Genomic DNA, 27,765 nt, shown 5'->3' with positions numbered 1-27,765 from the left:
CCAAATAATCTAGGCAGTGCGGTTTAGGATGACATTTGCTATGGGGGAGAGAGATAGCGACAGAGAGGAGAGAGAGCTGGGAGCTGAGCCCCCAATCCAAGCTGATGAGCCCTGAATACCTAATCCCTGAGAACACAGTGAAGACAATGAGGAAGGAACCTGTAGAGCACATGATGCATGGGACTGCCAGAGTAGAGACAGCCGCCTACTCAATCTAGCAATGGCTTTCACTGCAACACACTGAGGATCACATGCTCAGTCTGGGCTCAGTCTGGGCTCAGAAGCTAAGTGCCGTGATTAATTGGTGCTATCTGCTGCGGCCAGCGCTATGCAATGTATCATGTTAATACACGAGAACCCACCTTCAGCTCCCCATTTGTTCAGCTTAGTTGTTCAGTGCCATCTCCAGACTTCAGCTCGGCTCTCCCTTTCTTTTAGAGCTCCTCTGCTTGCCAAGACCCTGTTCCCTGGTTGGGAGGTTGTAGGGTCCTCTATAGGGCTCTCCTTATCCCCACCCACTGACTCTGAGGCTGGGCTGGGAGGAGTGACCAGGGTATTTCAACTACTTTGTCCCATGGCTGCACCTCAATCTCCACAGCTGGGCCAGGGGGTTGGCGTCATTGATGTCATCTGAGGGTAGGCTCAGAGCGTCCTCACCACCACCCCTGCTCCCACAGGTTCCCTCATCCAGGTGCCCATGTCAGAAAAGGGCAAGATCACCAGGGGGCGCCTGGGATCGCTGTCCCTGAAGAAAGAGGGTGAGCGGCAGTGCTTCCTGTTCTCCAAGCACCTCATCATCTGCACCAGAGGCTCTGGAGGGAAACTGCACCTGACCAAGGTAAGGCCATGGAGAGGAGCTCCAGGCCTGGGGCTCTGGCACACTGGCTGCGCCCTCACTGCAGAACTGGGAGTGAAGGTACAAGAGGCCACTGAAGCGATTAGGTGGGATTTTGTGAGTATGTGAGCACACACCTGTACACGCACACACACGCACACACACACACACACATGCGCGCTCACCGTGGCTAAGCCAAGGGTGGGAATGTGCAGAACATCCCCTGGTATCTTCTACTGGAGAAATCGTGGGAACTGGGAAGGTGGCATCAGACCCCAGAGACTCCGGCTACTGGTCAAGAGTTCCAACGAGCCCTTCAAGACCCAAGTGTGAGCATATGATTGTGCAAGTGTGTATGAGTGTGTCAGGGGGCTCTGTGTGGGGTATATGGATAGGGGTGTGGGGGAGAATGGAGGTTCCCCTGCAACCTAGAATTAGAGCAGCACATGACCTCCTTCTCTGTCATCTCCAGGCAAAGATTCTCAGACACCCACTCCTCTATCCCAGGAAGCCTTTTTCGGGTCAGGTGGCCCTGGGAGGCTGCTGAACTGTTGGCGCCTCATGTGCCCTCTTGTAGGACAACCTCAATGGCCTGAACTCATCCCAGTAGGTAGAGGGGAGAAGCATCTCTGACCCCAGGGCTTTGCTCCTGCTGTGTACTCAACTGCACAGCCAGCTCCCCTCTTCTGTGGCGAGCCTCCTTCATGTCCTTGAGACCGGTTCAAATGCAGGTCTGCTGTGATGCCTGGGGCTCAAACCAAAACTCCTGCTCCCCAACACTGCTGGTCCCATTGCTTTGAACCCCAACAGGCCCCAACTCTGTCACACATGTGACCCTACAAATGTCCTTGTCCTGTGTACACTTCATCAGTCAAACAAAAATAAATGTCCTCACAGAAACACTGCATGCAGGGTCTGGCAGAGAGCTGACAGTGCCTGTGAATTTGCTATGCTGGTTACAAGGACCTTGTCTCTCTATGCTGCCATCTCTCTGCGTACTCTGTCCATCCTGTGCGAGCAGATGGGATTTCAAATGTGAGCAGACAGCAGCTTGGAAAGGAAGGGCCAGAAGGTGCCCTTAATTAAGTGAGAGCATCGGGGAAACCTTCCTTTGGGGACCTGGAGGCCTGGTCCGTAGCCTCCCGTTGAGCTATTAGATCAAGCGCTGGCTTCAGGGGAATCCCCTGCTCATGTTAACTTGTCAACAAATTAGCGGGTTGGCTGCACATGGAGAAATTAATATACAAATATTAAACACTCCAGTTCCAACCAAACTGGGTGTCAAGGGAAGCTTTCGGTAATTGTTAGCGCCAAGTTCCACTCCAGATGTCTCTGTCCAGGTCAGGAGGGTCAGGTCTCCTGTCCCTCAGCTGTGGGGTGAGCACGGGCAGGTTGCACTGGAGACGCCACAGTGGTTTCTTGATCTGAGGCTGGAAGTTCATGATTTTAGGTTGGTTCTTTTTCTTTTATTTATTTTTGAGTTTTAAAGGGTTAGCCTGGGAGCAGGAGAGAGGACTCAGCAGTGAAGAGCCCCTGCCGCTCTTCCAGATAACTCAAGTTTGGTTCTCAGTGCTCACATCAGCTAGCTCAGAACTGCCTGTAACCCCAGCTCCAAAAGATCTGACTTCCTCCTCTAGCCTTCTTGGACACCTGCATACATGTTACGCAAACACACATACACACAAATTAAAATAAAATGTATTTTAGGAATAGCTGCTAGAAAAGGACACAGGATCAGAGCACTGCTGTGTGGGTACCAGGCAGACCTCAGACAAGTCATGTGACTTCACTGAGCCTCAGTTTCCTTATCTGCATAACGGATATGAAAACACCTCCCAGGAATGCTGAGGGAGTCCCAGTGCCTGGTACAATATATTCTCAGTAACTTAAACAGTCATTGTAAATCCTATGGTAATGAGCTTGTCATATTACTGGCAGCAAGGCCTCGAATAATGATTCCCGTGGCCTGTCCCTGCCCCAAGTGTTCTACACATATTCAGTTCCTAGAATACCTCTGAGGCAGACACTATCACTTTCCCAGCTCACAGATCAGATAAAGGAAGTAAAACAAGCCAGTAAGGGAGTGCCAGCTGGGGTGTTGCTTGGTGGTAGAGCTCCGACCTAGCGTGCAGAAGGCCGTGGGTTCCAACCTCAGCACTGCAAATAAATAAGGGAATGTCAGAGCTGGGCTGGGGCGGGGAAGCTCTTAGGATTGGTAAGCCCAGTGAAATCACAGGGCAAGGCTGCTGTTCAAAAGTCCTAGGAACTTCTCAAAGCCACTAAAGAAGGAAGCAAGAAGCAGACCCCAGGGCCTGGGAATCCCCTCCGATGCTCTCCTCATAAGTGGCAGCCAATATAACACGAGACCATAATCCAGGCAGGTGGTTAAAAATAAATTCTGAGTTTCATAACAAAAAAGTGGGCAGCCTGCCCAGTATTTTTATATAAAGATCAGTCATGTGGCCCCGTCTATATTAGCATCAGTTATTGTAGGACAAACACTTAGTGCCTGCCCGTTGCTGTGGGTCAGGAGGTCAGGAGCGACTTCAAAGTGGTCTTGGCTCAGGGCTCGAGTTTGCAATAGCAATGTTTGTCAGGCCACAGTGCTCTAGGAGCTTACCCAACCGAGGTGGTCCATTCACGGGACTGTGGGCTAGAGGCCTCGGCTCTTCTCTCCCCACAACATGGCAGCCACTTCCCTTGAGACAGGTTGTCCAGGAGAGAGCCAGAGAGCAAGCCGGAGGCTGTGGTCCCCAATGCTGCACACCTTCAGGGCCATCTGATCCTTTTCAGTCTGCCATGATCACAGCCCAGCCACGCCTAAGAGGGAGGGGGTTGTGCTTCCACTCAGCCACAGATTCCCTTCTCACGGGTGTCAAAGGGAGAGGTGCCCTGTCTTTATTTCTGATAACGGGAAGTAAGTTGTTGACCTGGGCCTGGGGCGAGAGCCCTGAGGCTTTCTCGGGACCCCACCAAGAGCTGACCATGTGACTTGACCAACCACTTAACTTCTCTGACTTCATTTAAGAATCTATATAATGGGGTTAGCAATCCATATAATGGATCCATAAAGTTGGCCTGTTTCACCATTGCTAGCAGGAGGGGTTGCCCAAGAACAGAGGACTTCAAGGTTTTATAGCTTTCGGGGTATGGCGTAACTCAGAGATGCTGATGTGATGATAGGAAGCCAGACAGGACAGATTCTGGCTCGTCTGCCCACAGTTTGACCCCAGCCTTTACCAGGGGTGGTCTCCCTGAGAAAAATCTCATGTCGGCCACTTCTGTGGATCTGTAAAGGAAGCCAGCATCCTTTACTTAAAAAGCAAAATGCCCACTCGGCATATGCTACCTACACACATGGATGTGGATGTGTGGATGCTTGGCAGCAATGCCCTTCCAACCCTGATGTTCTGGGACCCCCACTCTAGCACATGGACTCCTGCTGCTCTTTTTCAGAATGGAGTCATATCGCTCATTGACTGCACCTTAATGGAGGAACCAGAAAACGCAGAGGAGGAAGGTCAGTGTACAAGCTGCTTATTTCTGTGCATGCACACACACACACACACACACGCACATACATATACACACATGCACACATAACACATGCACATGCATGCACATGCATGCACACACATGCACACATATACACGCATGCACACATACACACATGCACACATGCACACATACACACATGCACACATACACACATGCACACACACATTCATCAAGGTTGGCAGAAAGAGCAGATGATAGACCCTGACTCAGATGCAAAAAGACAAGAGAACAACTCAGACCAGGGCAGACAGCTCACAATTGTGTGTCCCCAGAGAGGAGATCTTGACCGTGTGAACTTATTCTTTCCAGTAAACTCTCCAGAGTTCCAGGGCCTTGCGTGTGTGGTGCCCTGTGTTTGATCCCCAGCACCAAAAAGAGAAAAGAAAACGGGAGTTAAATATCAGTAATAAAATACCTAGGACTTACTTTCCCAGTGGGGAGCTGTAAACCAAACTGAATGTTCAGCCCAGTCTATAAAAGTTTAGATGTCAATGTTGCTTGTCCCAGGTGTTAGCCAAAGGGCTGGGTTGTGCAGCCCCATCTAACCATGGCATAGCTGCCTCTCTGCTAGGAGTCTTAACTGAGTCCTGGCTCAGAACCCATTGGTACAGTGAGGGCAGAGGATGTACTACTCCATAACTTGGGCTCTGAATCAAGAATCTGTGTGCCTGTAAATGACTTGGGTATGCCAGATTCTCTGTTCTCCCCTGTTCGAAATGGTGACTTTCACCTACCCAGAAAAATCATAAAACACTATGACTCTAAAAGAAGCAGCCAGTGGCTTGGCATCCATCTACTTGTGTCTAAGTCAGGGACCAGAGAACCTTACCCAGCTCACAAGCCCCCACACTCACTCTGTTAACTTCATATTTTGTCGCTGGAAAAGCCAAAGGAACTGCCCCGGACATAGACCACTTGGATTTTAAGATCGGGGTGGAGCCAAAGGATTCCCCACCCTTCACAGTCATCCTGGTGGCCTCATCCAGGCAGGAGAAGGCAGCATGGACCAGTGACATCAGCCAGGTGAGCAGCACTGCCTGTTTCTCAGAGCACATTGTTGCTTCATGCTTGACTTTGTGGGGGACCTAGATGGACGGGGAATAGCAGGATTGTTCTATTAGAGAAGACCAGGTCCATGGCCCCGGCCCAGACTGAGTCAGCCAATACATGCCATTTGCAATATGTTTTAATCCCTTAAGCATGCCGGATTCTACTTCCTGCTCCCCAGACCTGTGAATGGCAAAGGTGTCTGCACGTCAGTCTCATCTCCAGGTGCATCGCCAGTGCACACACACAAAATGTCCTGGTGGTACCATCCAAGAATGTTAGATACAGAAGAGCTTGAGGAGAGAGCTTCACAGCCCAGAGACACTTAGGAACCTATTCCAGAGAACCAGGGCAGGCTCCTGAAGTCCAAGCCAGCATCACGTGCCAGAGAAAGATGGAGTTTTGTCCTTTGCCTGTTGCAAGCAGTAGCTGTTCCCGTTGTCCTACCCCCATTTCACCGTTAAGCAGGAAGCCTTGGCTTCTCCTGGAAAGTCAGCAGCCCGTGACTTTGGGCACTGGAAGTACAGGAGGTGGGAAGTTGAGTTGAGTATCAGGGCTGTCAGCTGCTCCTGGCTTGTGCTTCAGAAGGCAAAGAGCAGTCCCATAAAGATGGGAGCCAGGTCCCAGGGTGTCTGCCTGTGGCCATCCCCTCTGCAGGGCTGTGCAGGTGTATTAGGAGAGCCGCTGGCAGCAGAAAGGGACAGCTATGGCTGGCTTTCCTCCCTGTGCCTCGGGAAGAGAGAGCAAGGTACCCAGTGTGCCTAGAGGGCCCCCCTCACCAGTTCCCTGCCTTCTGACCTCTGTGCCCTGCTTCAAAGCACGGTTTGACCTCAAGCACTGAAGAAAAAAAAATAAAAAAGAGCTGAAAGAACATTCCAGATAAAGAATGATAGTAAAATACCAAGGATTTACTTTCATCTTGTGGAACTCTGAATTGAACTGAATGCCCAGGCAGTCCATAAAGTTGCAGGTATCAACATTGCTTGATGGAGGGGACGTCGGGTGGCTAGGCAATCTGCCCCCTCTCGGATCCGCTGAGAACCAAGGCAGTATGGGATTGCACATAGTATATAAATCTACTCTTTAGGGTTTCACCCCCCCTCCAAAAAAAAAAAAAAGCCAGCATCCCCTGGAGAAAATGGAGAGTTCAAACCCAGCCCTTTCCTGTCCACAGGGAGCCATAATAATCAAAAGTGCTGGCTGTTCTCCTAAAGGGATCCACAGAGATCTTTGCCCTTAGCAACACTGCTGGTGTCCCTGAGTAGGGTTCACTCACCTTCCCTTCAAAATCCATCCTGACAGCTTCCTGAGGTCCTCAGCTGGAGTTGCTGGCAGGATGAGAGTCTCTGCATGGTGGAGAAATCAGGTTGAAAACACAAATGGCAGAGACCTCCCGCTGTGTGTGTCCTCCTTTGGGGGCCTGGCTTTGACAGACAGAGCCTAGGAGACCTGTCGCCCACTGTCCCTGTCTTCTGCCTTCCACTTCGCATTAGCCTTAGCACTGGCCTCCACTCACACACAACCTCAGAGCCATCTACTCTGGGATACGCTTGGAGCTCCCCAAAACCTTGGTCCAGGGGGGACCCCTCCACAGCAGAAATGTTAAGCCCAGGATAGAAAGCCGGAAGGTGAAAAGGGGCAGCCCTCCTCTGAGATTAATTTTCTATATTTGGTTGGGTTTTGTTTTTGTTTGAGTCTCGCTACGTAGCCCAGGCTGGTCTCAAACATGCGATCCTCCTGTCTCCTAAGTGCACTCTCCATGTATAGACTGGAAATGTAGAAACCACCTCCAGCACCACAGCACTGGTACGGGGGGCAGGGGATTATTTACACAGAGGACACATGTATATCCACACTGCTGCAGAGGCTTGCTAGGCAGCCTCCCAGAGAGCTCAGAGCATGGTGGGACAACCTCATCCCTGACACTGGCCTCAAAGGATACAGCGGAGTGGCCAGAGCTGATGCATCTTCCTGGCAAACACCCAAGTAAAGCAGGGGTCGTTAAACCCATCTAGGAAGATAGGGAAACAGACTCAAGAAGGTCAAATCAGCCCCCCAAGGTCACTTGACTTCCAGAATTCAAATGATGCTGTGTTAGTCTTGCCCTTGCCTGGACAGTGTCCTTGAAGCCTGACAACCCTGTGTGCAGGCTGGGAGAGTTCCAGGTGGGTCCGGGATCCAGTACAGAGATGGAGTTCTGAGCCCCAGATCCCCTCTGTTTCCAGTGTGTGGATAATATCCGGTGCAATGGACTCATGATGAATGCATTTGAAGAAAACTCCAAGGTCACGGTGCCGCAGATGATCAAGTAAGTGCCCTTAACCTGCCTGTACTCCAGAAGCTAAGCACCAGTCAGAGACAGCTAGCTAAGGCCTGAGCAGGTCAGCCCTGGGGCTCATTGGAGGGTTTCATGATGGACGGCTGGAATGTCTGTTTCATGTTTTTAGTGAATGTTTGGATGGCTGCTTTGGTGTAGATTTTTCCCTGGTTGGTTGGCTTTGCACAACTTGCCTTTTTTTTTTTTAATTTAAATTTTTATTTACATGTTGGTTATTTTTTTAAATTGAGCTATTTAAAATATAATATTAGGAATGAACATTTCACTTATCGTTTCTTAAGAATTTTTCTTCTAATTACAAAATAAATACATAAACATTTCAAAACTACACAAAAACCTAATGGCAGGCTGCAGCTGCCAGGCCAGTGCGTCTATTTGAGCAGTCTCTCAGGACAAGGAGCTAGTGTCCTGCTGGACACAGTTTTCCATCACTGCCACCGTGTAACCCAGCTTCCATAATCTGAGCAAAACATCTTTCCTCCAGTGACTCCCACCTGACAGGACTCCTCCCTCTCCCTCCTCCCCCAACCCTGCAGCACCTTGGCTATCTGGCTGCCATCTCAACTGTGAATTCCAAACCTGATAACATCACTAGATACCTCCCAGGACCGCACTGCCCACTGGCCTCTGTCTAGATGACTATGGCTGCTATATGATATGAATCTCTGCTATACCCAGTGAGTGCCTTGGGACAGTGCATACCGCAGGACTTAGTATCTGAAAGATGCCAGACCCCCGCCCCTCATTGTTCACACTTGACACCAAGATAAAGGCAAGCACATGATGAGCCTACTGTATGCTAATGTTACATGTCTTCACAGTGAGAAGTCACTCTGCACATTGAGAGATTAATGAAAGAAAACCCTTTAATCATAGCATGTGGTTCTGGCTAATGCCCAAAAGGGAACGAGTCTCCAACAGATTTTTAGTAGCCTATGTATGCCTTTAGTTTATTCATTCCAAATGCACAGTTATCCTCAAGTCTCTTTTAGGTCCCAATTGGAGGTTACACTTTGACAATTTAAACAGAGACAGGAGACTACAAGTCTGGCCGCTTGGGCAGGTGGGAGATCTACACAGCAAAGATATTTTCTCAAGGGCTACAGTAGTGTTCTTTTTGAGTACTTGCTAACTGGGGTCGTCTTGCTCACCTGGCAGGATTATGTTTTATGGTGTGCCGGGTCATAATGACAGTTTTCACCTGTGTTGCCCACCTGAGTTGCCCCTTAGAGGTATGGTCTTTGATGGGAGAATGAGCCTAATGCCTGGCTGTAACTTGGGGGGTATATCTTCTTTGAGATGGGAATGAAGCCTAATTGCAGATCAATCCTGGTGAACAAACATTGACCAAAGGGTTTTCCCAGCAATGCTAAACTTGAATTATCTCTAGCAAGTCTGGTTAGTGTAACACTTATCTTTGAAGTATTAGAGTAAATCCTTTATACCATCAGTTTTATTACCACGAGTTTCTCCTACACCATGGAGTAAGCAGAGACAGCTTCAGGTGCACCAGGTCCCTTAAACCTCTTTGAAACTGGTCAGCAATCATTCCCCTCACCACTGCATTGCTGAATGACCAGAGGGGAGAGCAGTGGGACCAGTAGGAAGAGCTGTCCAGTGAACCAAGGAGACCCAGTGAAATGCCACTATGGGGAGTCAGGAGGATGCCAGCCGACAGTTTGTGTGGTACCGGAAGGGTGCAGAGGATGGATATGGGCCTGATTCACTTGGCACAGTTGAAAAAGGCTTCCCTGAAAAAGGAACCCAGAGCTGACATTGAAGGCCAGTCATGGTTTGTTCAATCGAAAGGCATTCTGGGAAGAAGGAACGATGTGAGTGTTTGCACAAAGGCAGGCCAGTGCAATGTACTTGCGAAATGATGACTAATCCCATCGGGGTTGTGGGACTTAGACTGGCATGCAGGCAATAACCTGAGTGAGCTTTGTTCTCTAGGCACCTGATTCGACCAATTATCCCATAGGCTTTGGAGCAGACAGGCCAGGGATCAGATTAAGATGTTTCACCCTAGGGTTTGGGGAGTCCATTTAAAACACATATTAAGAAGCATGGATAGGAGTGCAGAAAAGGAGCAGGAGGTTAGGGCAGCTTATGGTCACGTGCCAGCCCCACATCAGCTGAGCTACAGAGTGCTCTTCTGCCCTGCCCCTCCCCCATGTCGTGTCAACCTTCCCTGCTACATAGACCAGAGTGAAAGTTAGATGAGGAGGCCTAACCTCCAGAAGGTGCTTGGGTTTGCGGTATACAATTGCCCTCACAACCAACCACAGCCGAGCATGTCAGTTAACCTAACCAACAGCTGTGATGTCATCTGCATGTAGGTGTCCACCCTAAGACTTCATGAATATTGACCATTGCTTGCGCCTCATGTATCTTAAGCATACCATGAATTTGACGCGCTTGTGGTCTGTTTGTTGTAATAGGAGCGGCGGGGCTGCATCCCCAGCACCCCGACCGCCTCGCTAGCTTATGCCCCTTTTCCTGCTTTCATTCTACAAATGCTGAAGTTTATATGCGTATCTGCTACGTTCAGGAGCTATTCCTATACTTAATTTCACTTCTCATTTCTCTGAGCTTTATATAGCACAGTCAGACTTTATTAACTAACGTGGCAGTCTACACCATGTGGTGAAAGATGGGACTGGTGAGGGATGCGGGACTCGGTTAGCAACATTGCATCTGGCAAGCTATTGGGTTTTGTTCTGTAGGTGGTACGGTTGTACCCCAAGGGTATCAGCCCCAGCCCCTTGGTGGCACTCTGATAGAGCACTTGGGTAACAATGGTATCCGCTGGAAAAAGGCAATGGGCTGAGCTGGGGACTTGGTGCCAGCAAGTGTCTAAAAGGATCCATGTCCTACAGCAAATCTGAGTTAGAAGACTTTCCCTCTGTTTCTCTGAGATGGTCTCTTTTGTGTTGTTGTCTCTGGAAGCCTTGTGGTTTAGTCTACATACTATGGGTTGAACCCATTTGTCCAGCTTCCCCTCTGGTCCATGCAGCAGGGAGGGAAGGCTGATGCAGCCAGGGAGAAGCGAGACAGAAGAGCAGTGGATAGCCAGTATTGAGGACTGCCATTTGTCGACACGCTACCCGAAACTGCTATTCCATCTCTCCACCTTCTAGATTCACCCCTGCTCATTGGAGACTCTAGGGGAAAGGCTCTTTATTGATATTTCAAATCTCCCATACTTCTAGATGAAGTATTTGGGAGTTGAATCTGGAGCCTCACACACGCTTGGCAAGTACTATACTGCCCAGCAAATCACCAGCTCTCCCCCCAAAAAAAATTGCCTTAGAAATGGTACACACCAGAAAATGAGTCCATTTGCTCAGTTCCTCAGAGCTCTGTCTGTATCCTGGAGTGGGAAACACCCTCTGCACAGCCAGTGAATTGAGAGCCAGGGCTTACTTACAGCTTCCTGTGTTCCATGTACCATGCTAGGCCTCTTAATTGGTTCATCCAGTCCACTCTCGAGAAAGCTTTGTGGAAGGCCTTTTTTTCCAGTTCACAGATGAAGAGACTAAGAAGTGAAGAATGGGTGTTGTCTAGGAAATAAGAGCCGAGCTGGCATCAAGCTATGTCCTTCACACTGGCCCCAAGGATGCCATTATGATTTGAATACGGTATCCCCCATTATTTCATGTGTTTCAATACTTAGTGCCCCACTGGTAACACTATTCTGAGAAACTGCAGAACCTTTAAAGGGCTGAACCCAGCTAGAGGAAGTGAATCCCTAGAGGGCAAAAGAGCTTGAGCGTTATAACCAGGCCCCACTTCTGGATTCATCCAGATGTAAGCTAGCAGTGCCATGACTCATGCCACCACCCAGTCCCTAGCCTGTGGTGGCCTGAATATTTCTCTTCCCTTAAGTCACTGCTGTCACAGTAAGTAACCATTGCTGGTATAAGCCTGTTCTCCCCTCAGCAGTCAGCAAAGGTTGAACTCCTTTTTCTGTAGGTACTTTTTGCTCTGGGACTTCATTATGACAAGATTTTCAAGCTTACCCTTTCGATAGGAGCTTATATTTATTTGTTTATTTATACACTCCTCTAGTAACAGCCCACCAGAAACACAGAGGTCTAAGACAGCTACTAGTTGCAAGTGAAAACAACTACAAAGATACAGCCTCCGGGCATACGGCCCCCAGTGTATAGGGAACGCGGGCATACGGCCCCCAGTGTATAGGGAACGCAGGCATACGGCCTCCGGAGTATAGGGAACACTGGCATACGGCCTCCAGTGTATAGGGAACAGTGGCATACGGCCTCCAGTGTATAGGGAACACTGGCATACGGCCTCCAGTGTATAGGGAACACTGGCATACGGCCTCCAGTGTATAGGGAACACTGGCATACGGCCTCCAGTGTATAGGGAACACTGGCATACGGCCTCCGGTGTATAGGGAACACTGGCATACGGCCTCCGGTGTATAGGGAACACTGGCATACGGCCTCCGGTGTATAGGGAACACTGGCATACGGCCTCCGGTGTATAGGGAACACTGGCATACGGCCTCCGGTGTATAGGGAACACAGGCATATGGACCCCAGTGTATAGGGAACGCAGGCACACGGCCTCCGGTGTATAGGGAACACAGGCAAATGGACCCCAGTGTATAGGGAACACGGGCATACGGCCTCCAGTGTATAGGGAACGCAGGCATACGGCCCCCAGTGTATAGGGAACACGGGCATACGGCCTCCGGTGTATAGGGAACACGGGCATATGGCCCCCAGTGTATAGGGAACGCAGGCACACGGCCTCCAGTGTATAGGGAACGCAGGCACACGGCCTCCAGTGTATAGGGAACGCAGGCCAATAAAAATAAGGAAGGAAAATCAAGTGAAGACTGCATCTCACTCTCAGATTTTTCAGTTGTCAAAAAAGAAACATGATTATGAATAACAAAACACAGCTTTAGAGTCATTGCTTAAGCTTCAATATTCCCCCACCCCGTTGCCCTTAAATTGAGTCTGATGTCGTTCAGCATCCAGCTAGCACCGCAGGGTACACGGCCTTTGGGGCTGTTGATTCCCACCACGTCCAGAAGACACCATTGATGCTGGGTTCATACAGTTTCCATGCACAGCTCCTTCCTCAGTCCTCTAGTCCCCTGTGGCCTGGGTGATGACTCTTATCCTCACATCCTGGCAGCCCAGAGAGGAGTTTGGAATGTCCTAGAAAAGGCCGTGGGTAGGTCTTGCCTGGGACAGATTCCCACCGATACTGTGATCACCTTTGGTCAGAGGCAAAGGCATCAGTGAGTCCAACTCGGGCTGCCGGACAGGCGCTGAAGACTTCTTTTTCCATCAGCGGGTTGAAAGTGCGGCTGATACTAACGCTCAAGGAGTAACCAAGGTGAGGTCAAGGTAGAATGGCCTATGCTACAAAAGCTAGGAAGATGGAAGAAACACACACTCCTGAACTGCCTGCTCACACTGGCCTGTAAGTTGGAAGTTCGCGATGAGAGGCTTCGCAAAGCCAGGTTCATCAGTAGTAGCTGTGGGCGCTAGGAGGAGAGAGGTCTCAATAGGCCAGCTGCACTGAAGGCTTTCTAGGCCAAGAGGTTTTAAAATGACTGCTGGTTAGTTTGCAGCCAAAAGGCAGACTTTTCACATTTAGTAAAAAAAAAAAAAAAATAAAAAGGAGGGGTCAGGGGTTGGGGGGAACCAAGCATGGCACACAACATCACCCCAGCACTTGAGACAGAAGGATTTTAAACTCTACACAAGGAAACACTGTCCCAAACTAGGAAGGTAAGGGAAGAGATGGGGAAGGGAAGAGGAAAAACATATGGGGGACATCACATTCAGCTATCCGTTATCTCGAGGGGCTTAAGTCCTTGCTTGGTTCTCCATTTGCAACTGTCACTGAGGAGTTACCTATGACTACATAGAGAGTCTGGTGGAAAGGGATCATTCTAGAAAGGTTTCAGAGTTCTTCGATTGAGTGTCCCCGGGGTGTTACATCTGGGATACCTCTTTGCCCTTAGTCTGAAGAGCAGAGATCACAACAGCCGTATACTGGACTTCAAGACCAGGATAGAAAGAGCTGCCATCCCCTTCTGCTGGAGGACAGGCTTGTCCCTCACGGTCCTTCTCTGAAATGTGTACCTTTCATGGGTCCCGAAATGACACAGTGATGTCATCCAGCTTCTCATTGAGCAGACCAGGTTTCTGTGGAAAACCTAGAGAAAAACTAGTCTCCAAACTCCAGAGATACCTCCAGGCAGCCCAAACAACAGCTGATCTCCTGGTTTCTCTTCACTCAGAACACTGGAATTTCCCTTTTATCTTTTCCCACACCCCGTATTACCTTTTTTCTTTCACTGTGTAGCCCTGACTGGTCTAAAACTTAGTATGGAGACCACTGCCCTTGAATTCAGAGAGATCTGCCTCACTGCTTCCCAAGTGCTGATGTTAAAGTGTGTACCACCTCACCTGGCCCGATTTTTTATTTTTTTTAATTGAGATAATTCATACAGCATAAATTTCTCTACTTTAAAATGTACAAGTCGGTAGATTTAAGAGTACTCACTATGTTGTAAAGCTGGCTCAGGCTCCTACTTCTAAGACACTATCGTCACCACTCAGCAAGGAAAGAGATGGTAGACGTGTGGACAGTGGGACCCAATGCACCCACCCAGCAACTGACATTCACCAGACTGCTTCCTGTTACTGATTTGTCTGTACTATGCCTTTCTATAAATGGAATGATAGCATAAGTGGCCTGTTTCGGTTAACGGAATGTCTTCAGGGCTTATCCATGTTGTAGTGTGTGTGTTGGTATTTCATTTCTTTTCGTGGCTGAGTAACATCACACTGTATTTTATTTGTCCATTCATCTGCTGGTAGACATCCTGGGGTTGTCTCCAATCTGCTCTATTATGAACAACACCACTGTAAACATAAATATGCATATTCTATGTGAATAGAATTCTTGTGTGCTGGGAATTGGGAAACACGTTTTTAAAAGCTTGTTATACTTTTGGGGATTGGTGCTATATAGTGAAGGGTTTTAGAAACCTGGGTGAAAGAGTTTCAGCTGTTTCTTAGTGTTATCCTTCTGAAGTCTCCCGTGACCATTTAGTACAACTGTTTCTGACTGGGAGGTGCGGGTTGCCCTGGGGTAGCCCCAGCCCTCGTCTGGTGAAGAGATGCCATGGGCCCAAACAACCTTAGACATACACCATCTTTTCCTGCTCCCTTGGTCTTCAGGACCAATGCTTCCTTATATCATGCTGATGTTAACATCTGCGCACATGTCACCTCTTCCTGCTCCCTCCCTCCACAGGTCCGATGCCTCCTTATATTGTGATGATGTTGACATCCGCTTCAGCAAAACCATGAATTCCTGCAAAGTGCTGCAGATCCGGTATGCCAGTGTGGAGCGGCTGCTAGAGCGGCTGACGGACCTTCGCTTCCTGAGTATCGACTTCCTCAACACCTTCCTGCATTCCTACCGTGTCTTCACCACTGCTGTGGTGGTCCTAGACAAGCTAATCACCATCTACAAGAAACCCATCAGTGCCATCCCTGCCAGGTGCATACAAGTCCCGTGCCATCAGCATCTACAAGAATCCCTGGGTTCTGGCAAAATGACTTAGTGGGTAAAGGTACCTGCTGCCAAGCCTGACAACCTAAGCTCAGCTGGAAATAGCATGACGGAAGAAGGGAATTCACTCCTGCAAGATGTCCTCTGACTTCCACGTTCACTCTATGACCTGAACATCCCCAGACATACACACGCGCATAGGCACACGCTCTCTCTCTCTTTCTCTCTCTCTTTCTCTCTCTCTCTCTCTCTCTCACACACACACACAAATACTTAATATTTTTAAAGAAATCCCATCAGCACCATTCCGTAGTAAGTGCACCCCCTCCCCAAACCACAGATCTTCCAGGCCAAAGAGATCCCAGGAGAAGAGGCTGTCCCCAAAGCAAGGTGTGGTGGCACACAGCATTCCCAGAACACAGAGAGAGTACCTTCCAAGTTTGTTTTTTCCAAAGGAAACTGGACATGGTGTTACAAGCCTATAACCCCAAGGCTCTGAAGCTATGGGTTGGAAAAGCAGAAGCACCAGGTCATCCTCAGCCATACAACCTGTTAGAGGTCTGTTTGGAGGACTCCATTCTCTAGGGAGGAATCACTCTGCTCTCCCTCCCTTCCCCAAAGTCCAAAGACCCTAGAGGCCTGGCCTTTACAGAAAGATGGAAGGATGGAAGGAAGAGAGATAGGCAGGAAGGTACCCCTGCTCTATGTATACCCATCATGCTTTGAAGAGAAGGGGAGTCCTTTACAGTATGTTCAAGGTACAAGCCTCAGTGGACAGGATCCTTTAGTCACCTTGACTTTGAGGCCATCTTTTTGTGCCTTCTTCACTGAAGCTCAGCTCTCCAGTGCATAAGGTAGGGCCCAGCAAGGCCAAGAGACTTTCCGCAAGTCTTGCTGAAATGGTCTTCAATGCAGGCCTGGCCTTGGATTCCTAAGTGCACTTCCAACCTCTTGAAACCCAGTGGATACACAAAACCTCTCAGGTGCCATGGCGTAGACACTGGGTTTAGAGCCAGAGGCGTTAGATGAGTCACTGCCTTTCCCTAAGCCTCTGCTTCCTCAGCCACAAAGCATCCCTTAGGACCACTGTGTGGACAAGGGCAGAACTTGCAGGTAAGAGAAACCTCATGTGGATGAGGCTTAGTACCTCAGGAAGGAGGCAAAGGTAGCAACCTCAGATCGAAGTACCCCACCACCACCATTCATCCAGCCTATTCAAACCCTGTGGATATAGACATTTGTCCCCAAGCCCTTTAATCACAACCCTGTGCAGGGACCTGAAGAAGAATGTTATAAAGTAATCCCACACTAGATCAGAATTGAGTATAACAGAGGGTTCTTTATTCAGGGATAGACTTACAGATCACAGTCCTCTGCATGAGCGGGGAGCAGGAACCAAATTGGAGGGGGGGCGGGGGCGAGCTTTATGGCTGCATTTATATTATAACAGATCACGCCCAAGTAGGCTGTAATCTTAAAGGCCATTGGCTGAAGGAGTTCCCACAGCAGGGACCTACCCCTAGCATCAGGGATCATTATGTACATAAGGGAGACACTGCTGTCAGTCCCCCTGAGCCTTGTAGGAAGCAGGCCATGTGGGCAAGCCTACACCAACAGTTCTTTCTCCTTCTTGCCTTCCCTCCCCACAGGTCACTGGAACTCCTGTTTGCCAGTGGCCAGAACAACAAGCTTCTGTACGGAGAGCCCCCCAAGTCACCTCGTGCCACACGCAAGTTCTCCTCGCCACCACCCTTGTCTATCAATACATCATCCCCAAGCCGCCGACGGAAGCTGTCTCTCAACATCCCCATCATCACAGGCGGCAAGGCACTGGACCTGGCAGCACTCAGCTGCAGCTCCAACGGCTTTACCAGCATGCACTCACCCATGTCTCCCTTCAGCAAGTCCACAATGGACTTCAGCAAGTCCACCATGGACTTCAGCAAGTCCACACTGGACACCAGCAAGTCCACGATGGACTTCAGCAAGTCCGCACTGGATATTAGCAAGTCCACGCTAGACTTCAGCAAGTCCACGCTGGATATCAGCAAGTCCACGCTGGACACCAGCAAGTCCACCATGGACTTCAGCAAGTCCACGCTGGATATCAGCAAGTCCACGCTGGACACCAGTAAGTCAATGATGGACTTTAGCAAGTCCACACGGGATATCAGCAAGTCCACGCTGGACTTCAGCAAGTCCACACTGGACATCAGCAAGTCCACACGGGATATCAGCAAGTCCACGTTGGACACCAGCAAGCTCTGTATGACCAGCAGTTTCACCAACAAGACTCCTGATGAAGCTGATACAACGACAACCACAACCACGACCACGACTCCCACCCCAATCCCTACCCCAACCCAGACCCCCACCCTGACCTCAAACCCAACCACAACCCCAACCCGTATCCCAACTCAGACCCCAGCCCAAACCCCAACCCAGACCCCAAATCTGACCTCAAACCCAGCCCCAACCCCAACTCGGACCCCAATCCAGACCCCTACCCCAGCCCCAACCCCAACCCGGACCCCAATCCAAACCCCTACCCCAGCCCAAACCCCTACCCGGACCCCAACCCAGACCCCAAACTGGACCCCAACTCAGACCACAACTCCAGCCTCAACCCCAACCCATACCCCAACCCCAGCTCCAACCCCAACCCGGAACCCAACCCAGACCTCAACCCCAGCTTCAGCTCCAACTGCAACTCCAGAGAAGCCTGAGGAGTCCTCAGCCCTAAACAAGCAGAGTGAGTAGATACGTGAGCAGAACCACCCACCCCATTAGCACTCATCACAGTAAGACTTGGTTGGGCTGGGCGGCCTCTGTTGTACAGGATACAAGCAGTACAGACCTGTAGCTGGACTGGGCGGCCTCTGTTGTACAGGATACAGGCAGTGCAGACCCGTAGCCATGAAGAGGAGATAGGTTGCCAAGATGAGGACAGAAGAAGCTCCCATGATATCATCACACTTTATATGAGTCTTGGCCGGAGTTCTCAGATTTGTGCCTTCATTCTCCCTACCACAGTACCATCCTGCTTGCTCTGTTCAAGTCATGCCATTGACTCCTGCCCTCAGGGTTTGCAGTCTAGCTTGGGACCAGACTGAACACTGAATAGGCACATTTGAAAGGTGCTAGAAGAGGGCAAAGGATAGACTAGAGGCACCATCAGGAGAGTTGGAGAAGGCTTCCTAATGGGTCCATTGGATTTTATGTTCGCCAATAGAAAGAGAGGACATTCTAGAAAAAAAAAATAATGAAATGTAAAATGTTGAAGAATAAGAAAGGCATTGTATGCTCTGGAAAGAGCTCAGCACATCTGGAGCACAGAGGTGGTAGCAATGGCCCACGATGCTGCTGGAGCATCCAGCGCCTTCCTATCTACAGCCTTTCTGGGCCATTCTAGAAGGGTCCCATTGATTCTGTTAGCTCAGATCAGACTATATGCTAGGAGCCACCAGCATAGTCTTGCCATGTGTTCGTGTGTGTGTCCGTCTGTCTATGTGTTTGTGCCTGTGTCTGTACGTGTGTCTGTGTGTATACATGTGTGTATATACACATACTTGATCACAAGCCTTTGAAAAGGAGGAGTAATTAGAAAGAAGAGAAGCCACACAAGATTCCATCATTAAGGGACATTCCCATAGTACATGCTACACATAGGTAACGTGTGGTGGCTCACACAGCTAAAAGTTGATAACCAAGGTAACAGCTTGCCAGAGAACCTAAATACCATTCAGTGTGTGCAATGTATTAGATCTTAGACAGTGTGAGGCTCAGAATTCTGCCCAGCACAAACCTGCAGGGAGATTCCATTGCTACTTCATGGAAGGAATGTGGCCCCAGTCAGTCCTACAAAGCCACCTCATACCAGAGTTCTTGACGAGTGACCCAGGGATCCCTGGTCTGTCTAACTATGCACTTCTGTGAGCTGGGTGGGTGCATTTTCTAAAGAGACCTTTGGCTTCCAGTTGGTTTTTTAAACAGGCTCAAGTGTGCTCACCTTCTAGTTGGGGAAACTGAGACCCAGAGCAGTTAAGTCCCCTCCGTCAAGGCTCTAGGAAGATGGCTCAGTTGGTAAGGTGCTTGCCACACAAGCATGAAGACCTGTACTTATTAATCTCTAGTACCTACATGAGAAAGCCAGGCTCAGAGGGACACCCCTATAATCCCAGTGCTGAACAGGCAGAGCCAGAAAGCTAGCTCCATAAGGCTCTTTTGACAGCTACTCTAACTGAATTAGTGAGCTACTGGTTCAGTGAGACACCCTGTCTCAAAAAGATTAAGTGAAGCACAATTAAGGAAGGCACAAGATGTCAACTTCTGACTTACACACACCGGTACACACGCACATACCTGAACATGCACGCGCTCACACACACATGCCTCTTTTAGCAAAAACTCACACTGTCCAGAGAGAATGTAGGCCCTGACTCTCCCATGATTGGAGACTAATACTTATTTCAGACCAGAAGCAAGAGATGAGCTAGGAAACAAGACTGCCCTTGGCAAATCAGGCAGGTGGGTACCCAAGATATCTTACCAAAAGCAGAAACCCCTTTCTACTCGGTGTGGTCCATTGCTCGGCCACATGAGCATCACCAGAAGCTTAGAAATGCAGATAATAGGGGCTGGAGATGTAGCTCAGTTGATAGTGCTGCTGTCTCCAATTGATAACAATGACTTGCAAAGGAAAAACCAGTTTTCACCACCCGGTAGTAGATGGCCAACACAAAATGAACTCAGTGGCATTTTTGGAGTTTTCTTTTGTCTCCTAATGTCTATCCCATAATGTCTTGGTTTATATATTATGTTTTTCAGTTCTGTGCTTTTATGGAATTTCTGTGTGTTCTAGTATATGTGTCTCTGAATCTAGATGTTTGTTTTCTTGTGGTTTTTCTTTGGCCCTTTTTTTCTGTTTTTTTTTTCCTGTTCTGATTATTGCTGCTGCTGCTGTTGTTGTTAATATGTCTGTTTCCTAATGAGAGAGAGGAAGGGTGTGATTTGAGTGAGTAAGGAGGTAGGGAGGATATGAGAGGAATTAGGGGGAACCTAAATCATAACATATTGTATGAAAAATCTATTTTCAATTAAACGAGAGAGAGAGAGAGAGGGTACCTGCCTAGCACAGACTCACAGATTCAATACCCAGTACTATATACAATCTGCTATGGTTGTTCAAGCCTGTAGTCCCAGGACTCAGAGGGCAGGTGCAAGAGAATCAGAAGTTCGCTGGGCAGTGGTGGCTCGCGCCTTTAATCCCAGCACTCAGGAGGCAGAGGCAGGAGGGTCTCTGTGAATTCTAGGCCAGCCTGGTCTACAGAGCAAGTTCCAGGACAGGCTCCAAAGCTACAGAGAAACCCTGCCTCGAAAAAACAAAAATAAAAGGAGAGAGAGAAAATCAGAAATTCAAGGTCATCATTAGCTACGTAGCAAGTTCAAGGCTAGCATGCGCCACATGAGATCCTTTCTTTAAAAAAAAAATGAAGGAAAGAAAGACTTCCTTGTTCCACGTAGAGAGGAGCTGTGTTACAGCCTGCCCCTGGTGCCTACCACTGACAATTGAACCCAAGACCTTAAGCATGCTAAGCTAAGCAAGTGCTCTACCATTAGGCCACACAGCCTGCATTCTAACAGGAACCTAGGTGTGCCCATTACGTTTTCGGAAGTCCTGATAAAGAAAAAGAAGTCTTGGAGAGTCACACCGCGGATGAGCATGTGGAAGGTTATGATAAGCCTACACCAACTAGACTATTCAGCTGTCTTCATCCGGGTGCCAGGCCCTTGTAATTTACTCCGCTTTACTTTGATGAATTATAGATGTGGGTTCTCCAATCGATGAATAATTGAGAAGAGCATGAGTCTTTCTGTTCCCCCAGGCTCAGAAGTCCCCGTGAAAGAAGAGTCTGATGTGGACCAGAACCAGAGTGACGAGGGCGACGCTGAGGCGTCACCTACGAAATCTCCATCAACACCAAAATCAGTCAAAAGCAAAAACTCTTCAGGTACCACTCCTCAGCATGGAGCTGCAGTTGGATGTCCAGGGGAGGAGAGGGCTGCAGGTCAGGTCAAGGGGAGGCACGCTGGTATTGCCTTATGTTTTATGAGTGACTCCTGAGGGCAGTGACTATTCTATTTCATAACCCCCAGGGATAGGAGAGATGTGGTTGCTGAGACATTGGCTGAGCAGGCCCTGATCTTGACTTTGTGAAGTCACCCCAACTTAGGCAGGAATGCATTGCCTAGCAGTGACCCAGCAGCACTCGTATGTGGGAGAGCTCAAGTCGGACATGTTTCCTGGCATCCCATGTTTCTGGCTGTGTGGTGGGCTCTTTCATCCTTCCAATATACATGAAGAGAACCTAGATTGCTCTTATCTTTCAGATAAGGAAAGCAAAGCTGGGGTGTGCCTCAGTAGTAGAGTGCTCCCTGACATAGATATGGTTCTGTGTTCTATCCCCACCATCACAGGCAAGGGAAGGCTCCAGAAAATAGTGGCATTGCCCACTCATGTTTCTGACTCACAATTCTGCAGGATTCTTGAACAGCCTACCTACCTTTCTCGTCCTCATAAAGACTATTGTACCCCCAGGAGGACTGTGGGACACCCAAGGGTGGAAAAGAACTCAGGGGCCTCCTCAACTACCAGGACAGTCTTTCTGTTTCCCAAGGAAAGAACCTTACTATTTCCAAGCTCGCCAAACACGGGGCAGCTCAAATCCCAGAATCCCCTGCTTTCCAAGTCTGGGAAGAAACAAGTAAGGCACAAGGCTTTAGAGGAAAGGTACCTGAGCACCCTGCAGCCCTGCCTGGCTTCTTACACAGCAGTAGATCCTGGGAGAACCCATTTTTAGAAACAGGCATTGAGGCCCAGGGGGGAAGTGATGCCTGTAATCCCAGCACCTGAGACAATTGAGAGACTGAGGCAGGGAAATTGGGAGTGCCAAAGCAGCCTGGCCTAGAGAAAGTTCAATACAGCCTGGGCAGCTTACTGAGAGCTGTCTTTGACCTAGAAGCAGTCAGAGAGAGAGAGAGAGAGAGAGAGAGAGAGAGAGAGAGAGAGAGAGAGAGAAAGAGAGAGAGAGAGAGAGAGAGAGAGAGAGAGAGAAATACTATCTCAGGGAGACAGACAGACAGACAGAGGCAAAGAAATAAAGGCAAAAGAGAGTTGATCTCAGAAAGAAGGGAAGGAGACATCTCAAAGAAGGAAAGGAGGAAAAGGGAAGGGAAGGGAAAAGAAGGGAAAGAAAGGGAAGAAGTTAGTTTAGAGTCTTTAAAGCAAGCCAGTTACCCCTCAGGCTCTAAAATCCTGTAAGATGAAGCCAAAGGGTTCCGGAGTTGACCGCACAGCTCATTGTTATCATTACCTTCAGCAGGTGTCCATGTTTATACAGCTTTTTGAACTTTTTTCTGCAATCTCCTTTTTATGATTACCTTTGGACATATCTGTACTGTCCAGAGGAGATCCCTGAGGCTCCAGAGTTGAAGGAACTTTCCCATAGTTGCACAGCCAGTGAGAGGTGGGAGAATTTCAACCCAGGTAGAAGATCAAGTGCAAGATCATCTCAGTCCCACCATGCCCATAACCCTGTCAATATAAATTGTAACCATTAGACCCAGTACCCTGAAAGCAGACATCTCATGATGCTTTGGGCCCAGAAAAGCCAAGAATTGACAAGTCTTAGAAATAGAAAGGTGCTCCCAACCTTCTAAGCAGCAAAAGGCTAGCTGAGCCTTCCTTCCCTGAGGTAATATTCTCTAGGACTATTGTGGCATCACTCTTACAGGGAACAGAGCCTCACACACACACACACACACACACACAGTACCCCCTGAGCCCCTCTCCATCCCTGGGCAAAGAGGAAGAGCTTCCAGTCTTGAGGTTGGGCTGTGTGAATGTCTGCCAACCTAAAGGACTGAGGAATGGCTGAGGATCAGCTCCCTCCTCTCCACAGAATTCCCACTCTTTAACTTCAACAATGGAGTCGTGATGACCTCATGTCGTGAACTGGACAATAACCGCAGCGCCCTCTCAGCTTCCTCTGCCTTTGCCATAGCCACGGCGGGAGCCAACGAGGGCACCCCAACCAAGGAGAAGTATCAGTATCGCAGGATGTCCTTGGCCACCACAGGTGTGTGGACGTCTCTGCTTATGGGTACCCCCTTTCTCCATGGTTCTGTGGCACGGGTGACAGCCACAGGCATGAGACCTTCCCTTCCTCAAGTGTTTGATGCGCATTGCAGATGTCACAGCGGGTCCTTCTACAGTTCCTCTGGAGAGCTCCCTGCTCCAGGAAGCTATCCTGACTCACTGGACATGAAGCCTTGCTTTCTGTTATTTGCCCTGTTGATCCTTCCTCTCGTGGAGGCTGGAATGGAGCCCCTTTTTCGGCACCAGCTAGGCTCTGCACACCCAGGCCTGTAGCCAGGGCCACTGTGTGTTTAGTATGCAGTCTGTTCCCACGTCCTATCATCAGTGGAGTAAAGTCTTAGCTGGGTTGCTTGTCAACCTCAACCCCTAGAAGGATGGCCTAAGGGTTATCCTTATACACACACACACATCCCGCCCCTAGATTTATTTACCCTCTTCTCTATCCACTTTGACCTGTTGTTACTCACTTCCTCCCACTCTTCCTGCAGGCCCTGCCAGTGCTGGCCTGTCATCCTGGAGTCCCATTCTCCCTCCCCAGTCCCCTTTGATCCTTGGCCAAATTCTACTCACAGCAAAGAACGCCAACCGAGAGAGCCCTCGGCACCCACTTCCACAGCAACGGTTCCACACCAAAGGTTAGAAGGGGGGTTCCTGGAGAGCTCTGGTCTCGGGTACCCTGTATACTTTCATTGGTGGGAGCTTCCTGAACCTTCTAAATGGAGCAGGTATAAAAGAGGTTGGGTGCTGAAGAACTGCATCCCCTGAGGCTTCATGGCCTCTCATTTGGGTCTGAACTCAGTTAAGTGTCCCCTCCAAGGCTCTCTGACAAACCATGTCTGCTAAGCAAGCTCCCCCTCCTGTCCTTCTCTCCCCCTACCTCTAGCACTGCCAGGGTTTCCCCCTGACCAGAGAAATGGCGACAAGGAGTTTGTGATCCGCAGAGCTGCCACCAACCGTGTGCTGAATGTGCTCCGCCACTGGGTCTCCAAGCACTCTCAGGTGAGTGGGACCTAGCTCCAGGAACAATTGTTTCCCAGTGGCTGGAAGTGATAGCAGACAATGTAGTAGGTCAACAGCAGGAAGGGGATCCCATTTTGCCAGGAGGACCTGCTCAGGTTCCCTGGGAAAGGGAAACAAGGACCGTCAAGAAGACAAGGGGCCTGTTTGGCCACCTGTCTGCAAGGAGAGTACAAGTAGACTTAGGCCTCCCTAACTTAGGGGTGCAACAGCTAGGGGGTGGTCTTGGTCTTGTCCCAGTGCCCTGTGCCTAGGAGGCTTGAAGCCCCACTTGTGGCCTTGCTGGAAGTAGTGACAAGACAAGAAAAGCAGGCAACCACAGTGGGCGGAAATAGAAACTCCCTCCTTCAGCCTGGCCTCAGTACTGCAGGAAAGTCTGGTGACTGTAGCCAGAGCTACCTGCCCGTCTTCCTACAGGACTTTGAAAGCAACAGTAAGCTCAAAAGCAAGGTGATCAGCTTCCTGGAAGAGGTCATGCATGATCCAGAGCTGCTGACACAGGAGCGAAAGGCAGCAGCCAACATTATCAGGTAAGAGCTGCATGGTCCTCCTGCTAGGATGACCTTCTAGGACAGGGTCCTGCCCTATTCCTCCACAGTAGCCAGACTGGCAGGACCTCCTGCTAGGATGACCTTCTAGGACAGCGTCCTGCCCTATACCTCCACAGTAGCCAGACTGGCCAGGAGTTTATCAGGGTAGGTATAAGCCCCAGATGTCTGGGAGCCATGTCCCTTGCTCTAGAGTCAAGCATGGGTGCTCTGTGTACTTACCCCTTTTCTCCCCACCCCTCACCAGACCTTGATGGAGCTAGTCATGCAGTTCGGTTGGTAGAGTACTTACATAGGCCTGGGTTCAATCTCTAGTACCATATAAGCTGAGTTTGGTGGCGCATGTCTGTGATTCCATCTCTCAGGCTGTAATCTCAACACTTGGAAGGCAGAAGTCTGAGAAGTTCAAAATCATCCTTGGCTACATAGTAAGCCAGCCTAGACTACATGAGACCCTGTTGGGGCTGGGGGCATGTACTCCTTCTCCATGTATGTCCATGGCTTTTAATACCTGTCCAGCATGTGCTATCCAATGTGATAGGTACTAGCTACATACAACGTTTTAAATATCAGTGAACTAAAATTTAATACAATAAAATAGTGTCCTTCAGTCCCCATAGCTTCAGTTGGCCAGAGGCTCCTAGCTTAGACAGCACAGGCCAGCCCATCTCTTCACTACAGAGAGTTCTACTGAATGATGCTCACAGGCATTCAAGGAATGTCTGTTGGCTTAAACTCTGTTAAATTGTCTGTCCTCAGACCTGTGTTGAGCATGATCCACAGCCTGCCTCTTCTAGCAGAGGTCAGGGTTCAGACAGTCCAACATCTGAGCTACCTCAGGCAGTGATTCATTGTTGACCAGAAAACGGCCCTTAGCCAAATCTCACTTTCTCCTATTTAAAATGAATGAACAACGCTGATTTCAAGGGTGTAGTAAGGCTCAGGCGAGGTGGTGCATGTGGCTTCTGCAGGTTCTCAGAAGGTAACCTACCTCCTGCTCTCATCCTTCCACCTAGACTGGCTTCTCCAGAGGCTGGGGAGGTTTCTCCTCCTCATGTCCAGCAAGCCAACTCTACACCCCAGCCATTGCATCTGCCTCAGGACTTTCTCCCAAATCCAGCTGAGGCATTTTCTACTTCTAGCCCGAGTCTCCAGCCCCTCTCCTATCCCAAGGATAGGAGACCTTATCACTCCACCACAGTCCTAGGATACCATTGGCCTTCCCTCATCTACAACATATTCTGTGTGCATGCATGTGGGGGGGGGGGAGAAAAAGGGAAGACGAGAGAAAGAAGCTAAGTGGAGTGCCTACAGGCATACTCATGCACACAAGCAGTCCCAGGCTCTTGGTGTCTCCCTCCAGGTTCTCCTGGGGGCTGGGAGGGTTGTGACTAGCAGGACTTTTTCTGCTGTGGACCCTCAGGAGAGCCAGTTCTCGGAATGTCCAGTTCCTAGTCTGACATTGGCTCCCAGGGCTGATCTCCAAAGTTCCACTCCCTTCAGCCAATCCCTAAAGACTTCTCTCTGCTTCCCTATGCCTTCCCAGGTCTGGCCCTTAGTCTGTCAAAAGGGCCTACCGTCCTACCCACCCATATTCTCATACATTCCCATATTCACTCTAGTTAGCTTGACCACACCCTTCTTCACTTCTCACTCAACACTATCCCATCTTGGGTTCTTTGGCCTCCATTCCACTACGTCACCTGTCTTCTGATGAAGCCAGGCTTGAGGGGCATCCCATCTAGGAACATCTCCTGTTCACTCTGATCCGCCAAGTCTGGCACTACTTCACGGTGCGTGTCCCATCATTCCATATGCACACAGCAGTGCCTGCCACAGTCCCAGCCTGACCTCAGAGGCCCCTGCCCATGTCTCTCTGGGTCCTGACATATACATACATAACAGTATGTAGGAAGCTTGGAGGCTGGGGAAGAGACCTTCCCCATACAGAAGGATCAAGAATAAGTCAGTAAAGCAGACGAGGACAAGGGAAACAGAGAGAAGTAGTGCCTCGGGGTAAAGGCAGTAAGCAAGGGTCAGAGGTTGCAGAAGACAGCCAGGTGAGGGTCAGAGGTGTTCTGGGGCTCACATGCTTTCCTCTCCCTAGGACTCTGACCCAGGAGGACCCAGGCGACAACCAGATCACACTAGAAGAGATCACACAGATGGTGAGCAGGATGACCATTGCACCTGATCACCAAGGCAACGTCCTCCCCAGCCTCTTTACTCCGTGACTCCCTGACCAAGTCATCACCTGCATGCATTTCCTATGGCTTTGCAGCTAAGTGTCACAAACCAAGCAGTGTGTTCCTCCCACTGTCCTGGAGCCTGGAAGTCTTTAGAGAAGATGTGTGCAGGGCTATGCTTCCCCAGGAGCTCTAGAGGAGGACACTTGCTTGCCTCTGCCAGCGTCTGGTAGCTTTGTGTTCCCTCAGTTTCTGACTATACTACCCCTCCCCCCGTTCATGTCTCCATGGTCCTGGGGTCATATCCTCTGGTATCCCTGGGTTGTCTTCCTTCTGTGTATGTGTCTGTGTCCACTGTGTCCATATGTCCCATCTTACAAGGACATCTGTCATGTTGGCCCACTCTGCTGGCCTCATTGTAAATTCATTACACTGATGAAGATTCTAGACAAGCCCCAGGGCCTAGGAAATTGTTCCATTATTGAGGAGCGAAATCCAACCAATAA

General features: G+C 49.5%; 1 protein-coding gene across 1 annotated transcript in view; it reads left to right on the top strand.

Annotated features, from left to right (window-relative positions):
• Window positions 1–27,765, top strand: part of Rasgrf1 (Ras protein specific guanine nucleotide releasing factor 1) — a 108,681-nt gene that overhangs the window by 58,917 nt on the left and 21,999 nt on the right. Inside the window, exons 10-22 of the mRNA XM_041646654.1 lie at window positions 678–838; window positions 4,292–4,355; window positions 5,280–5,416; window positions 7,666–7,748; window positions 15,090–15,338; window positions 17,000–17,661; window positions 18,058–18,102; window positions 21,236–21,361; window positions 23,312–23,488; window positions 23,997–24,143; window positions 24,392–24,507; window positions 24,943–25,055; window positions 27,181–27,241. Of these exons, the coding sequence (XP_041502588.1) occupies window positions 678–838; window positions 4,292–4,355; window positions 5,280–5,416; window positions 7,666–7,748; window positions 15,090–15,338; window positions 17,000–17,661; window positions 18,058–18,102; window positions 21,236–21,361; window positions 23,312–23,488; window positions 23,997–24,143; window positions 24,392–24,507; window positions 24,943–25,055; window positions 27,181–27,241 (2,141 nt within the window). The remainder of the gene's footprint in view (window positions 1–677; window positions 839–4,291; window positions 4,356–5,279; window positions 5,417–7,665; window positions 7,749–15,089; window positions 15,339–16,999; window positions 17,662–18,057; window positions 18,103–21,235; window positions 21,362–23,311; window positions 23,489–23,996; window positions 24,144–24,391; window positions 24,508–24,942; window positions 25,056–27,180; window positions 27,242–27,765) is intronic.

This window comes from Microtus oregoni, unplaced genomic scaffold (genome assembly GCF_018167655.1).
Source record: "Microtus oregoni isolate MIOR12 unplaced genomic scaffold, Mior012 000139F_ref0000186, whole genome shotgun sequence".
Lineage (NCBI taxonomy): Eukaryota > Metazoa > Chordata > Mammalia > Rodentia > Cricetidae > Microtus > Microtus oregoni.
Note: the sequence above shows the minus strand (reverse complement) of the source record. Positions and strands in the feature narration are given on the sequence as shown.